Source organism: Sus scrofa, chromosome X, assembly GCF_054392235.1.
Source record: "Sus scrofa isolate SSC_HxYL_T2T_F1_AM1 chromosome X, Sscrofa_HxYL_maternal_Yorkshire_Landrace_v2.0, whole genome shotgun sequence".
Classification (NCBI taxonomy): domain Eukaryota; kingdom Metazoa; phylum Chordata; class Mammalia; order Artiodactyla; family Suidae; genus Sus; species Sus scrofa.
In genome coordinates, this window is record NC_139401.1 from 32,013,719 (window position 1) to 32,026,485 (window position 12,767).

Consider the following 12,767-nt stretch of genomic DNA (forward strand, 5'->3'; position numbering starts at 1 on the left):
TAGCAGGTTTTCATTTGATTCTAAAATTTGCTTTATCTCACTGATAAGTAATTTGCAATTTGTATCTCCAAAACATATCTTAAATCTACTTTCTGTGTCAAATATTAGAATTATGTCTCTGCACGGCTACGTCTCAACATATAGGAAAGCATTTACATTTGTGTCTAAGATGAAGTGACAATTTTCTCATTGATGTTGTTATATTCAATAAAGTTGAGAATCTGAGCCCTAAAAATAGGTCCATTTCTCCCCACTGGTCTCAGTAAAGCTCTTTCTATGTAGAATGTATCAACTCTATTATACCTAAATATAAGTAGGTATATTCATAAAATTATCAGCCTTCATGTTATTATAAATACATGCAATGAAAAGAAGGGGCAAGTTAAAAAGACCTTTTAGAATTATCTGAGAGACCAATGAAAATCTCCCTGAGCTTTATACATTTTTTATTTTTAATGTTTTTTATTTTATTTTTTATTTAATTTAATTTATTTTTTTATTTTCTAGGGCCACACCAGCAGCACATGGAGGTTCCCAGGCTAGGGGTCTAAACAGAGCTGTACCCACCGGCCTACAACAGAGCCACAGCAACACAGGATCCAAGCTGCATCTGCGACCTACACCACAGCTCATGGCAATGCCAGATCCTTAACCCACCAAGAGAGGCAAGGGATCGAACCTGCAACCTCATGGTTCCTAGTAGGGTTTGTTAACCACTACACCACGACAGGAACTCCTATACATTTTTTAAAATGTAGACTGGAAAGATCATTACCGATTAATTACTATTTCTTTTTTTTAATTTTTATTGTTATTTCCACAATGCAATCTTTTTTCTACTGTACAGCATGGTGACCCAGTTACACATACACGTATATATTCTTTTTTCTCACATTATCATGCTCTGTCATAAGTGACTAGACATAGTTCTCAGTGCTACACAGCAGGATCTCATTGCTACTCCATTCCAAAAGCAACAGTTTGTATCCATTAACCCTGGGCCCCCAATCCATCCCAATCCCACCCTGCCCCCCGAGGCAACCACAAGTCTATTCTCCAAGTCCAAGATTTTCTTTTCTTTGGAAAGGTTCATTTGTGCCATATATTATATTCCAGATAGAAGTGATATCATATGGTATTTGTCTTTCTCTTTTTGACTTACTTCACTCAATATAAGAGTCTCTAGTCCATCCATGTTGCTAAAAATGGCATTATTTTTGTTCTTTTTTTATGGCTGACTAGTATTCTTTTTTTTATTCAAATGAATTTATCACATCTGTAGTTGCATAATGATCATCACAATCCAATTTTATAAGATTTCCATCTCATAACCCAAGCACATCCCCCCACCCTCCCAAACTATCTCCTCCAGAGATGATAAGTTTTTCAATGTTTGTGAGTCAGCATCTGTTCTACAAAGAAGTTCAGTCTGTCCTTTTTTCAGATTTCACATGTCAGTGAAAGCATATGATGTTGGTGTCTCATTGTATGGCTGACTTCACTTAGCATGATAATTTCTAGGTCCATCCATGTTGCTAAAAATGCCATTATTTCTTTCCTTTTAATGGCTGAGTAATATTCCATTGTATATATGTACCACCTCTTCTTGATCCACTCCTCTGTCAATGGACATTTAGGTTGTTTCCATGTCTTGGCTACTGAAAATAGTGCTGCAATGAACACTGGAGTACATGTGTCTTTTCCAGTCATGGTTTTCTCTGGATAAATGCCCAGGAGTGGGATTGCTGGATCAAATGGTAGTTCTATTTTTAGTTTTCTGAGGAATCTCCATCCTGCTTTCCACAGTGGTTGCACCAATTTACAATCCCACCAACAGTGTAACAGGGTTCCTTTTTCTCTACACCCTCTCCAGCACTTATTGTTTGTAGACTTTTTGATGATGGCCATTCTGGCTGGTGTAAGGTGGTACCTCAGTGTGGTTTTGATTTGAATTTCTCTAGAATGAGTGATGTTGAACATTTTTTCATGTGTTTTTTGGCCATCTGCATGTCTTCTTTGGAGAAGTGTCTGTTTAGATCTTCTGCCCATTTTTTGATAACCCCATCAATACTCTGAGAGGTGGATCTGAGAAGATGTTGCTGTAGTTTATGTCAGAGACGGTTTGGCCTATGTTTTCCTCTAAGAGGTTTATACTGTCTGGTCTTATATCTAGGTCTTTAATCCATTTGGAGTTTATTTTTGCGTATGGTGTTAGGGAGTGTTCTAATTTCATTATTTTCCATGTGGCTGTCCAATTTTCCCAGCACCATTTATTCAACGGGCTATCTCTGCTCCATTGTATATCCTTGCCTCCTTTGTCAAGGATGAGTTGGCTGTAGGTGGGTGGGTTGAATTCTGGGCTTTCTCTCCTATTCCACTGATGTATATGTCTGTCTTTGTGCCAGTACCATATGGTTTTGATGACTGTTGCTTTGTAGTATAGTCTAAAATCAGGGAGCCTGATTCCTCCAGCTCCATTTTTCTTTTTCAGGAGGTCTTTAGCTATTCTGGGTCTTTTGGTCTTTTCCAAACAAACTTGAAAATATTTTGAGTTCTGTGAAATACATCCTTGGTACTTTGATAGGGATTGCATTGAATCTGTAGATTGCCTTAGGTAGTATAATCATTTTGATAATATTGACTCTTCCAATCCAAGAGCATGTCATGTCGTTCCATCTGTTTGTGTCATCTGTGACTTCATTTATCAGTGTCTTATAGTTTTCAGAGTAGAGGTCTTTGGCTCTTTAGGCACGTTTACTCCTAGGTATTTTATTCTTTTGGATGTGATGGTAAACGGCATTGCTTCCCTAATTTCTCTCTCTGATCTTTTGTTGTTAGTATATAGAAATGCCATTTTGATTTCTGTGTATTAATTTTGTATTCTGCAACTTTGCCAAATTCATGGATGAGCTCTGACAGTTTTCTGGTAGAGTTTAGGATTCTCTAGGTATAATATCATGTCATCTGCAAGTCGTGATAGTTTTACTTCTTCCTTTCCAAATTGGATTCCTTTTATTTCTTTTACTTCTCTGATTGCTGTGGCTAGGACTTCCAAAATATGTTGAAGAAAAGACATCCTTGTCTTGTTTGTGATATCAGAAGGAATTCTTTCAGTTTTTCACCATTGACAATGATGTTCACTCTGGGTTTGTCACATATGGCCTTGATTATGTTGAGCTAGGTTCCCTCTGTGCCCACTTTCTGAAGGGTTTTTATCAGAAATGGGTGTTGGATTTTGTCAAAGGCTCTTTCTGCATCTATTGAGAGGATCATATGTTTTTTCTTCTTCAGTTTGTTAATGTGGTGTATCACACTGATGGATTTGCAGATATTGAAGAAGCCTTGCATCCCTGGGATAAATATCACTTGATCATGATGTACAATCCTTTTAATGTATTGTTGGATGCGGTTTGCTAGCATTATGTTGAGGATTTTTGTATCTATGTTCATCAGTGAAAGTGGCCTATAGTTCTCTTTTTTTTGTGGTATCTCTGTCTGGTTTTGGTATCACGGTGATGGTGGCCTCATAGAATGAGTTTGGGAATATCCCTTCCTCTGTGATTTTTTTAGAGTAGTTTCAGAAGGATAGGTGTTGCTCTTCTCTAAATGTTTGATAGAATTCGCCTGTGAAGCCATCTGGTCCTGGACTTTTGTTTGTTGGAAGTTTTTTAAACACAGTTTCAATTTAAGTACTTGTGTTTGGTCCATTCATCATTTCTATTTCATCTTGGTTTAGTCTTGTAAGATTGTATTTTTCTGAGAATTTGTCCATTTATTCTTTGTTTTCCATGTTACTGGCGAATAGTTGCATGCAGCAGTCTCTTAGGATCCTTTGCATTTCTGTGATGTCCATTGTTACTTCTCCTTTTTCATTTCTAATTTTATTGATTGCAGTCCTTTCTGTTTTTTCTTGATACGTCTGGCTAAGTATTTATCAAATTTGTTGATTTTTTCAAAGAACCAGCTTTTCTTTTCATTGGTCTTTTCTGTCGTTTTTTTCCTTTCTATTTCATTGATTTATGCTCTGGTCTTTATGATTTCTTTCCTTCTGCTAACTTTAGGTCTTGTCTGTTCTCTCTGTAGTTTCTTTAGAGGTTACATTAGGTTGTTTATTTGAGCTTTTTCTTGTTTCCTGAGGCAGGCTTCTACTGCTATAAGCTTTCCTCTTAGAATGGCTTTTGCTGCATCCCATAGGTTCTGGAGTGTCATATCTTTGTTGTCATTTACTTCTAGGTAATTTTTAATTTCCTCTTTGATTTCTTCAGTGATCCATTGGTTGTTTAGTAGTGTGTTGTTGAGTCTCCATGTGTTTGTGTTTTTTGCAGTTTTTTTTTCTTGTTGATTTCCAGTCATACAGCATTGTGTTTGGAAAAGGTGCTTGATATGATTTCAATTTTCTTAAAGTTACCAAGGTTGGAGATGTAGCCCAGGATGTGATCAATTCTAGAGAATGTTCCATGTGAACTTGAGAAAAATGTGTATTCTGTTGTTTTTGCTTGGAATGTCCTATAAATATCTATTAAGTCCATCTGGTCTAATGCTTCATTCGGGGCCTGCGTTTCCTTATCGATTTTCTGTCTGGATGATCTGTCCATTGCTGTAAGTGGGGTGTTAAAGTCCCCCACTATGATTGTGTTATTGTCAATTTTCCTTTTAAGGTTCTTAGCAGTTGCCTTTTATATTGTGGTGAACCTATGTTGGGTGTGTCGACATTTGAAATTATTATATCTTCGAGGATTGATCCTTTGATCATTATGTAATTACCTACCTTGTCCCTTAAAATATTCTTCATTTTAAGTTCTATTTTGTCTGATATGAGTATTGCTACTTCATCTCTCTTTTGATTTCCCTTTGTATGGAATATTTTCTTCCATCTCTCTTTCACTTTCTCTTTCACTCTCACTTTCAATTTGTATGTGTCCCTAGAAGTGAAATGGGTCTCCTGAAGACAGTGTATATATGGGTCTGGTTTTTGTATGCATTCAGCCAGTCTATGTCTTTTGGTTGGGGCGTTTAGTCCATTAACATTTAAGGTAATTACTGATACATATGTTCTTATTGTCGTTTTATTAATTGGTTTGGATTTGTTTTTGTTGTTCTTTTCTCTTCCCTTCTTCTCTTGTTCTCTCCTCTTGTGGTTTGATGACTATCTTTAGTGTTGTATCTGAGTAGATTTTTCTTATTTGTTTGTCTATCAATTGTAGATTTTTGGTTTGCAGTTATTCTGAAGTTTTTTTTTGTTTGTTTGTTTTGTTTTTGTCTTTTTGCCATTTCTAGGGCTGCTCCTATGTATATGGAGGTTCCCAGGCTAGGGCGTCTATTTGGAGCTGTAGCCACTGCCCTACACCACAGCCACAGCTGTACGGGATCTGAGCTGCATCTGCAACATACACCACAGCTCACGGCAATGCTGGAACCTCAACCCACTGAGCAAGGCCAGGGTTTGAACCTGCAACCTCATGGTTCCTATTCAGATTCATTAACCACTGAGCCACGATGGGAACTCTCTGCAGTTTTGATATGAGTCTATACATGTAAGAGATTGTTTTAAGTTGTTGATCTCTTAATTGCAACTGCATCTCCAGTGTCCTGCATTTGTACCCACCTCTTCTCACGATTTCTGATTTTGGTGGCATATTGTGTGGGGATGATTTTGTATCTTTACTGTATATATACCTTTACTGGTGAGACTTGTCATTTTGTGGTGTTTGGTTTCTGTTTGCAGCCTTTTCTTTTCTGTCTAGAGAATTTCCTTTAGTATTTGTTGTAAGGCTGGTTTAGTGTTGCTGGATTCTCTCAGCTCTTTCTTATCTGTGAAGCTTTGGATTTCTCCTTCAAATCTGAATTAGAGCCTTGCTGGGTAGAGTAATCTTGGTTGGAGGTTTCTTCCCTTTCATCACATTAAGTATGTCATGCCACTCCCTTCTGGCCTGCAGAGTTTCTGCTGAAAAATCTGCCAATAACCTTATTGGGGTTCCCTTGTATGTTACTTGTTTCTTTTCCCTAGCTGCTTTCAACATTTTCTCATTGTCTTTAATTTTGGTCAGTTTGATTAATATGTGTCTCACTGTATTCCTCCTTGGGTTTATTTTATATGGTACTCGTTGTGCTTCCTGGATTTAAGTGAGTGGTTCCTTTCCCATGTTAGGGAAGTTTTCGGTTATTATCTCTTGGAATATATTTTTCTGTCCCCTTCTCTCTCTTCTCCTTCTGGCATCCCTATAATACAAATGTTGGTGCATTTAACATTATCCCAGAGTTCTCTGAGACTCTCTTCATTTGTTTTCAATCTTTTTTCTCTGTTCTGTTCCACATCCATGATTTCCACTAATCTGTCCTCCACCTCACTTGTTCGTTCTTCTGCCTCCTTTATTCTTCTGTTGGCTGCTTCTTCTGAATTTTTTATTTCAGTTATTGTATTTTGCATCTCTTCTTGTTTATGTTTTATATCTTGTATCTCTTTGCTCAGTGTTTCCTGTAAATTATCTATCTTTGCCTCCAGTTTATTTCCAATGTCTTGCATCATCTTCAGCATCAACCATCTAACGTCTTTTTCCTGGAGGCTGAGAATCTCCTGATCCCTTAGCTGTTTTTCTGAGGTTTTTTTTCTTTCTCCCTCCTCTGAGTTATAGTTCTCTTTTTAAGTTTATAGGTTTTTGGTGTGGCGACCTTTTTACAGATAATAGCGTTGTGGCCTCTCTTACTTCTTGTGTCTGTCCCCCTTGTGGCTGAAGTTGATATGGGGGCTTGCTGAAGGCTTCCTGATGGGAGGGGCTGATTCCTGCCCACTGGCAGGTTGAGCTGATTCCTATCCCTCTGGTGGGTGGGGCTTTGTCTCTGAGTGAGATTAGAGGCAGCTGTGTGCCTGGGTGTCTTTAGGCAGCCTGTTTACTGAGGTGCGGGGTTGTGATCGCACTTGGATTGTTGTTTGGCCTGGGGCTCCTCAGTGCTGATGGGTGGGGCCAGATTCTCCCAAAATGGCCACCTCCAGAGAAAGGTATCCTGCTGAATATTCCCAAGAGCTTTGCTTCCAATGTCCTTCCCTCACAACAAGCCACATTCACACCTGTTTTCCCAGGATGTCATCCAAGAACTGCAGTCAGATTTGACCCAGATTCCTCTGGAGACTTTGCTTTGCCCTGGGACCCAGTGCATGAGAAAGTCTGTGTGCACCTTTAAGAATGGGGTCTCCATTTCCCCTAGTCCTGTGGAGCTCCTGTGCACAAGTCCCACTGGCCTTCAGTGCCAGATGCTCCAGGGGCTCTTTCTCCCAGTGCCAGATCCCCACATGTGAGAGTTTGATGCGGGGCTCAGAACTCTCACTCCTGTAGGTGAGTCTCTGTCAACCAGTTAGTTTCCAGTCTGTGGGGCTTCCCACATGGGAGGTATGGGGCTGTTTATATCATGTAATCACCCCTCCTACGTCTTGATGTGGCCTCCTCTTTCTCTTCTGGAGTAGGATATCTGACAAGTATTCTCAATAAGAACTGCACATGGGAATACATCTATCTCTATGTAAGTACATGTGTGTATGTATCCATGTATCTATCTATAAGGAATAAATATTTAAGATTTTCTAAGATATTAATTGTATGTAATTACTGATGCTCACTTTACAATAAATAAGGAAAGTGGGAAGAAGCCAGAGCTTATGGTTTCAGCACATACTCACCTTTGCTCCCAGCTCATTATAATGTAATTTCAAAGCTGTTACTCTTTCATCAAGCTCCTTAGGGTTTTCTGTTTGCTTCTTCTGTACAATCTGACGTCCAGTTTTGATCACCATCTCCACTTCAGACTTCACCTCACTCAGACTTTTATACAAGTTCTAAGTTAAAACATAAACAAAATAAATGATAACCAATAGGGTCTATATCACACTATTACAAATAAAAGGAAATAAGGGTAAAGATCACCTGAACTGCTATTCCATGGTTACAGTTTTAATGGAGTATCATTTTTCAGCTGTGATCAATATCCAGCTTTGCATTTTCTGTTGATTTAATGTTTCTTTGTAATTGTATGTACACATACAGGCATGTATATTATACAGGTATGCTTACCAAAGAGTACATCATACATATATTTCGTTCTTCATTTCAAGTTTATAAAGATCATTTCAAAGAATTATATAATTTCTATTTTAAATGTTACAATTATATAGTTCTAGCTGTGAATTTGGAAAAATTCATTTAGTCATTCACCATGTCTTTACTGAGTGCCTACTTATACCAGACAGTATTTGAGTCACTAGAAAATCAGTGGTGACCAAGCTAGACATGCTCAGCATTCATGGTGTTACATTTTAGTCAGTATAAAACATCTAAAAATCCAGATGATAAATTCAGTATATATTAGATGATATATAAAGAAGGAAGGTAATTTTAAAGTTTAATTAAATTATACAGATTTATTTTCTTAATGGGGCTGATTAAATATAGACTGATATAAAATATTATGTAAAACTCACATGTATATTGCAACTATAAAGAACACATATATTGTTTTACAAAAGTATATTGCCATAACAAATCCTCATGAAACATGTTCCATAGTCTTCCATCATAGTTATTTTTCTTGGAAACATATGTTTGAATGTATGTATGTATATATACATGTATGCATGCATGTACATATGTATATGTATAAATATAGGTATATATACAGGCATATGTAATATTTATATTATACATTGCTGCATTAAGTTGTTCAATGGTAATTTTAAACAAAAACTACTTATTTTGTTGGTACTAAGAAATAAAGCTGTTAGTAATTGCTGTTTGTGGAGAATTAGGATGGAAATGAGGTTTGTTTTTACTTTTAAGTTTAAAATAAATGTTTAAAACAAAGGTTTTATAAATGCTGAGCAATTATTTTATTATTAAGCCTCCAAACATAATCTATTTCCATCTTAATCCCCTCTTTGATGATTTTTTGATGTTGTTATTCCTTTATTAATAATTGTGAGTTCTTTCTGAACTTTCCAGATTTTTAATCTTCATTTACTTATATCTTAGGAATTATAAATATATCTGAGTATTTAGAAACATTTAAATCATTAATTGACACACTTTGATTCAACTTCTGAATTTTGGAACTCAAGATACGTCCAAATGATTTACAATTTAAATTGTTTTAAATGTCAATGACTGGCCTATATGATGAAAGATCATTCAAGTATTGAAATCCATTAACATCATGTCACTCAATAGACAGAAAATATTTATCACTAAGGAAGGGAAATAGTCTATATTTGCATTCATATTGGTAAGACTTTTTTTAACAGAAGAAAAATTTCTTGAGGCAAAGGCCATGATTATAGTATATGCAATAGAGATCTTAAATAATGGAAAGATACAGAGTTTTTAAAGAAAAGATATACCTATGGAAGAGCATCTTGAATTCGTCCTGACATTTAAACCAGAACCAGAAACAGATTAAGTACCTTGCTCAGTTTCCTCCATAGTGAGTTAGGGCATAGAAACGCCTGGGCTTAGGTAGGGTTTTTTTCAGTTCATATTTACTAGTAGAGGTACTATTAGAGATCTGGTCCTAAAAGAGGATGAACAGCTCTCCTTTTGTGAATATACTTGGCCATGATGAAAATGTACTTGGGTCATTTTGCTTTCAGGTTTTTTTTTTTTTTTTTTTTTTTGTAAAACTTGAGATATGTTCCCATGTATTCCTAATGTTATTCATCAAATACCAGCTAATAACTATACACAATTATTAAAAAAATTATTACAAAAAATTTCTTTTACAGGTGAGAATATTTACAATCATAATGTCACTCAAGTGCAGCCTATATTATTGAGCAATTTTATTGAACAAAAATTACCTCAAATTTTCACGAAGAAAATTTTTGTTTAAAAGAATGATATTTTCCCATTCATCATGATATAATTTAAATGCACATAAGGGTTTCATTTTCATTTATGCAATGGAGTAGAAGAATAAAGAATACTTGACACAAAGAACTAAATAGTTAATTTTTTCCCTTTAATGTTAATGGCACTCAGTGCTTTTTATTTTATATGAATTTCTACCTTGATATTCCATAGTACACATAGATTAATAATACTCATATCACTCTAGTAGATGCTGTCATAGTTCAGCTTTATGTTGTCAGAAGAGTCATTTGACTTAGTGAATTTTCAATAATTGCAATAAAGAATGCTGCATGAAATCTCCATAGTGAAGATTACAGGTTAATCGTACCTTCCATACCTCTTTATTATGTCTTTGTGGTCTGGAAGCATTTCAGTGAATATTCAGCCCTGATATTTAAAGGAAATATACTCTGAAGTTTGAAGTAAGCATGCCTGGACTGGAATCTTGCTTTTGCCTTTCACTAACTGTTTGTCTTTAAATTCTTTCATTTAATCTGTGGTCTTGAGAATTAAAGGTCACTTATGTGGATCACTGAGCTTCCTTGGCACTCATTTCTAGAATATTTCTTATTATTGTAAGTACTGTTGTTGTTGCTGTCTCCAGACTAATATATTTACTTTCAGGATTTCCATTGTAAAAATATTTTCAAAATTCTGTAAGAATTAAACAAAGATTATTTCCCTCATATTCTGCACAGTCCTTGGAAAATTACAGACTCAAAAAAAGGCATCTATAGAATAGTAGAAGTAGCTACTATTTCAGTAATATTTCTTGTCTCTCAATACACCTGTGTTAATTTTTGTTCTTACATCAAATACTTAATAAGGAAAGTCAAGGGGAATTTAACACATTTGCCATCAGAAATACTTACCACACAATGATTTAACTGTGACTGTACTACTTCCTGTTCAACACTCTTTATTTCCAATGCAGGCAAGTGCATCTTCACTTCATCTAAAATCATCTTACTTTCTTGCAGACGCTGCTCAAAATTGGCTGGCTTCTGGAATAATCGAAACTTCATGGAAACATCTTGCAATTTTTTCTGTAAAGACAATGTAAAAAACTACCAATTTAATTTTGCCTTCCAAGCAATAACCAGTCATACACTTGTTAATATATTTCCCTTTATTTTGGGAGATATACAATAATCAAAATAAAAACAAACTAAAGAAACCTTTTTTTCCATCTGTCCAGCACAAAGGATACATGCTTTGGGGAGAATTCAGTAATTGTTATTAATATGATACTAAATAAAAGATGATTAACCTAGTTTATCCTTAAAGTGTACAATTCAAAGTAGTCTATCATTTCTATATCATAGTGTGGTTTTCAAATAATGACCTTAATTGAAATTTGCTAATAAACAAGTTATCTAATATAGACTACATTTTAATATTTGACTAAAACAAGCTCCTTAGTTAATGCAATAATATTTACCTGTGCCAGTTCAATTTGGGATAGTACCCTTGGGGCAGCTTCCTTTCCCTGGTAATGTTTCTTCATTTCTTCTAAGCTGATCTCATGACTTGTCAAATCAGATTGAATTTTCTGTTGGGAGGACAGCATTTTAAGTCACCATGCTTTGCAAGTTATTGCAAAGAACAAGTCACTTTCCAAGAAAATGGAATGCAGGAAATCTCTCAAAACATTATTACAAAGTAGCATTTTTCAAAATTAAAATAAATGTTTTTTGTTTTTGTTTTTGTTTTTTACTTAGTGAAACTACCAAAAAATGAAATGACTTATCTCCTATTGGGATTATTAATAAGATAAACTATCCTTTTGAGTCAGTGATAATAAACAGCTATTTCAGACATCAATGTCAGTAGGAAGTATCTCTTTATATCTAGTACATAAAACTGTTATTCTTTTATCTTTGAATTTACACTCAAAGCTGACCAAAAACAGATGTTAACCTTTATTTAGCATTTAATATATAAGCCGGAGTTCCTGTCGTGGTGCAGTGGTTGACGAATCCGACTAGGAACCATGAGGTTGCGGGTTCGATCCCTGACCTTGCTCAGTGGGTTAAGGATCCAGCATTGCCGTGAGCTGTGGTTTAAGTGGCAGACGCAGCTCGGATCCTGTGTTGCTGTGGCTGTGGCATAGGCTGGCGGCTACAGCTCCCATTAGACCCCTAGCCTGGGAACCTCCATATGCCGTGAAAGCAGCCCAAGAAATGGCAAAAAAAAAAAAAAAAAAAAAAAAAAAAAACCTAACTGTGAAAACAGTAAGACATAATGAGGAAGTTGCACTTGGACAATATTCCTGAATAGTGATCTTTATTCAGAAATTCCTTGCCTTATTTCAGTCAAATTTCAGAGAAACTATGGACATAGGAAAGGAAAGCTAATGCCTCAAATGGCCTTGCTTTTTGTCTGATACACACTTAATGGCTTCCTGAAGAGACTAATTTGTAAACTTTAAAGAACTATAAACTATTTCCATATTTTCTATAATGAGTTAAGACATTTTGATCCAGTTCTATTTAAAACTATGTCTGATTTGACTTATACATTTCCTTTTTTTGTTTGTTTGTTTGTTCTTTTTTACTTTTCTAGGGCTACACCAGCAGTATATGGAGGTTCCCAGGCTAGGGGTCTCATCAGAGCTATAGCCTCCAGCCTGCACCAGAGCCACAAAAATGCAGGATCCAAGCCGTGTCTGCGACCTACACCACAGCTCATGGTAATGCCGGATCCTTAACCCACTGAGCAAGGCCAGGGATCAAACCGGCAACTTCATGGTTCCTAGTCGGATTTGTTAACCACTGAGCAACAATGGGAACTTTGGCTTATATATTTCTGAGCCAGTTACAGGAGTGGGTCAAACCCTGAATAGTACAAAGACCAAAAGTATAAGTTAATTCATTT

At 36.0% G+C, this 12,767-nt stretch overlaps 1 protein-coding gene across 25 annotated transcripts in view; it reads right to left on the reverse strand.

The window, feature by feature from the left end:
• Positions 1-12,767, reverse strand: part of DMD (dystrophin) — a 2,611,869-nt gene that overhangs the window by 1,325,862 nt on the left and 1,273,240 nt on the right. For all 25 annotated transcript variants that reach the window (XM_021079543.2, XM_085006422.1, XM_085006420.1 and 22 more), the window contains 3 exon segments: positions 11,332-11,442; positions 10,763-10,936; positions 7,673-7,828 (listed from right to left, as the gene is read on the reverse strand). In XM_021079543.2, coding sequence (XP_020935202.1) covers positions 7,673-7,828; positions 10,763-10,936; positions 11,332-11,442 — 441 coding nt within the window.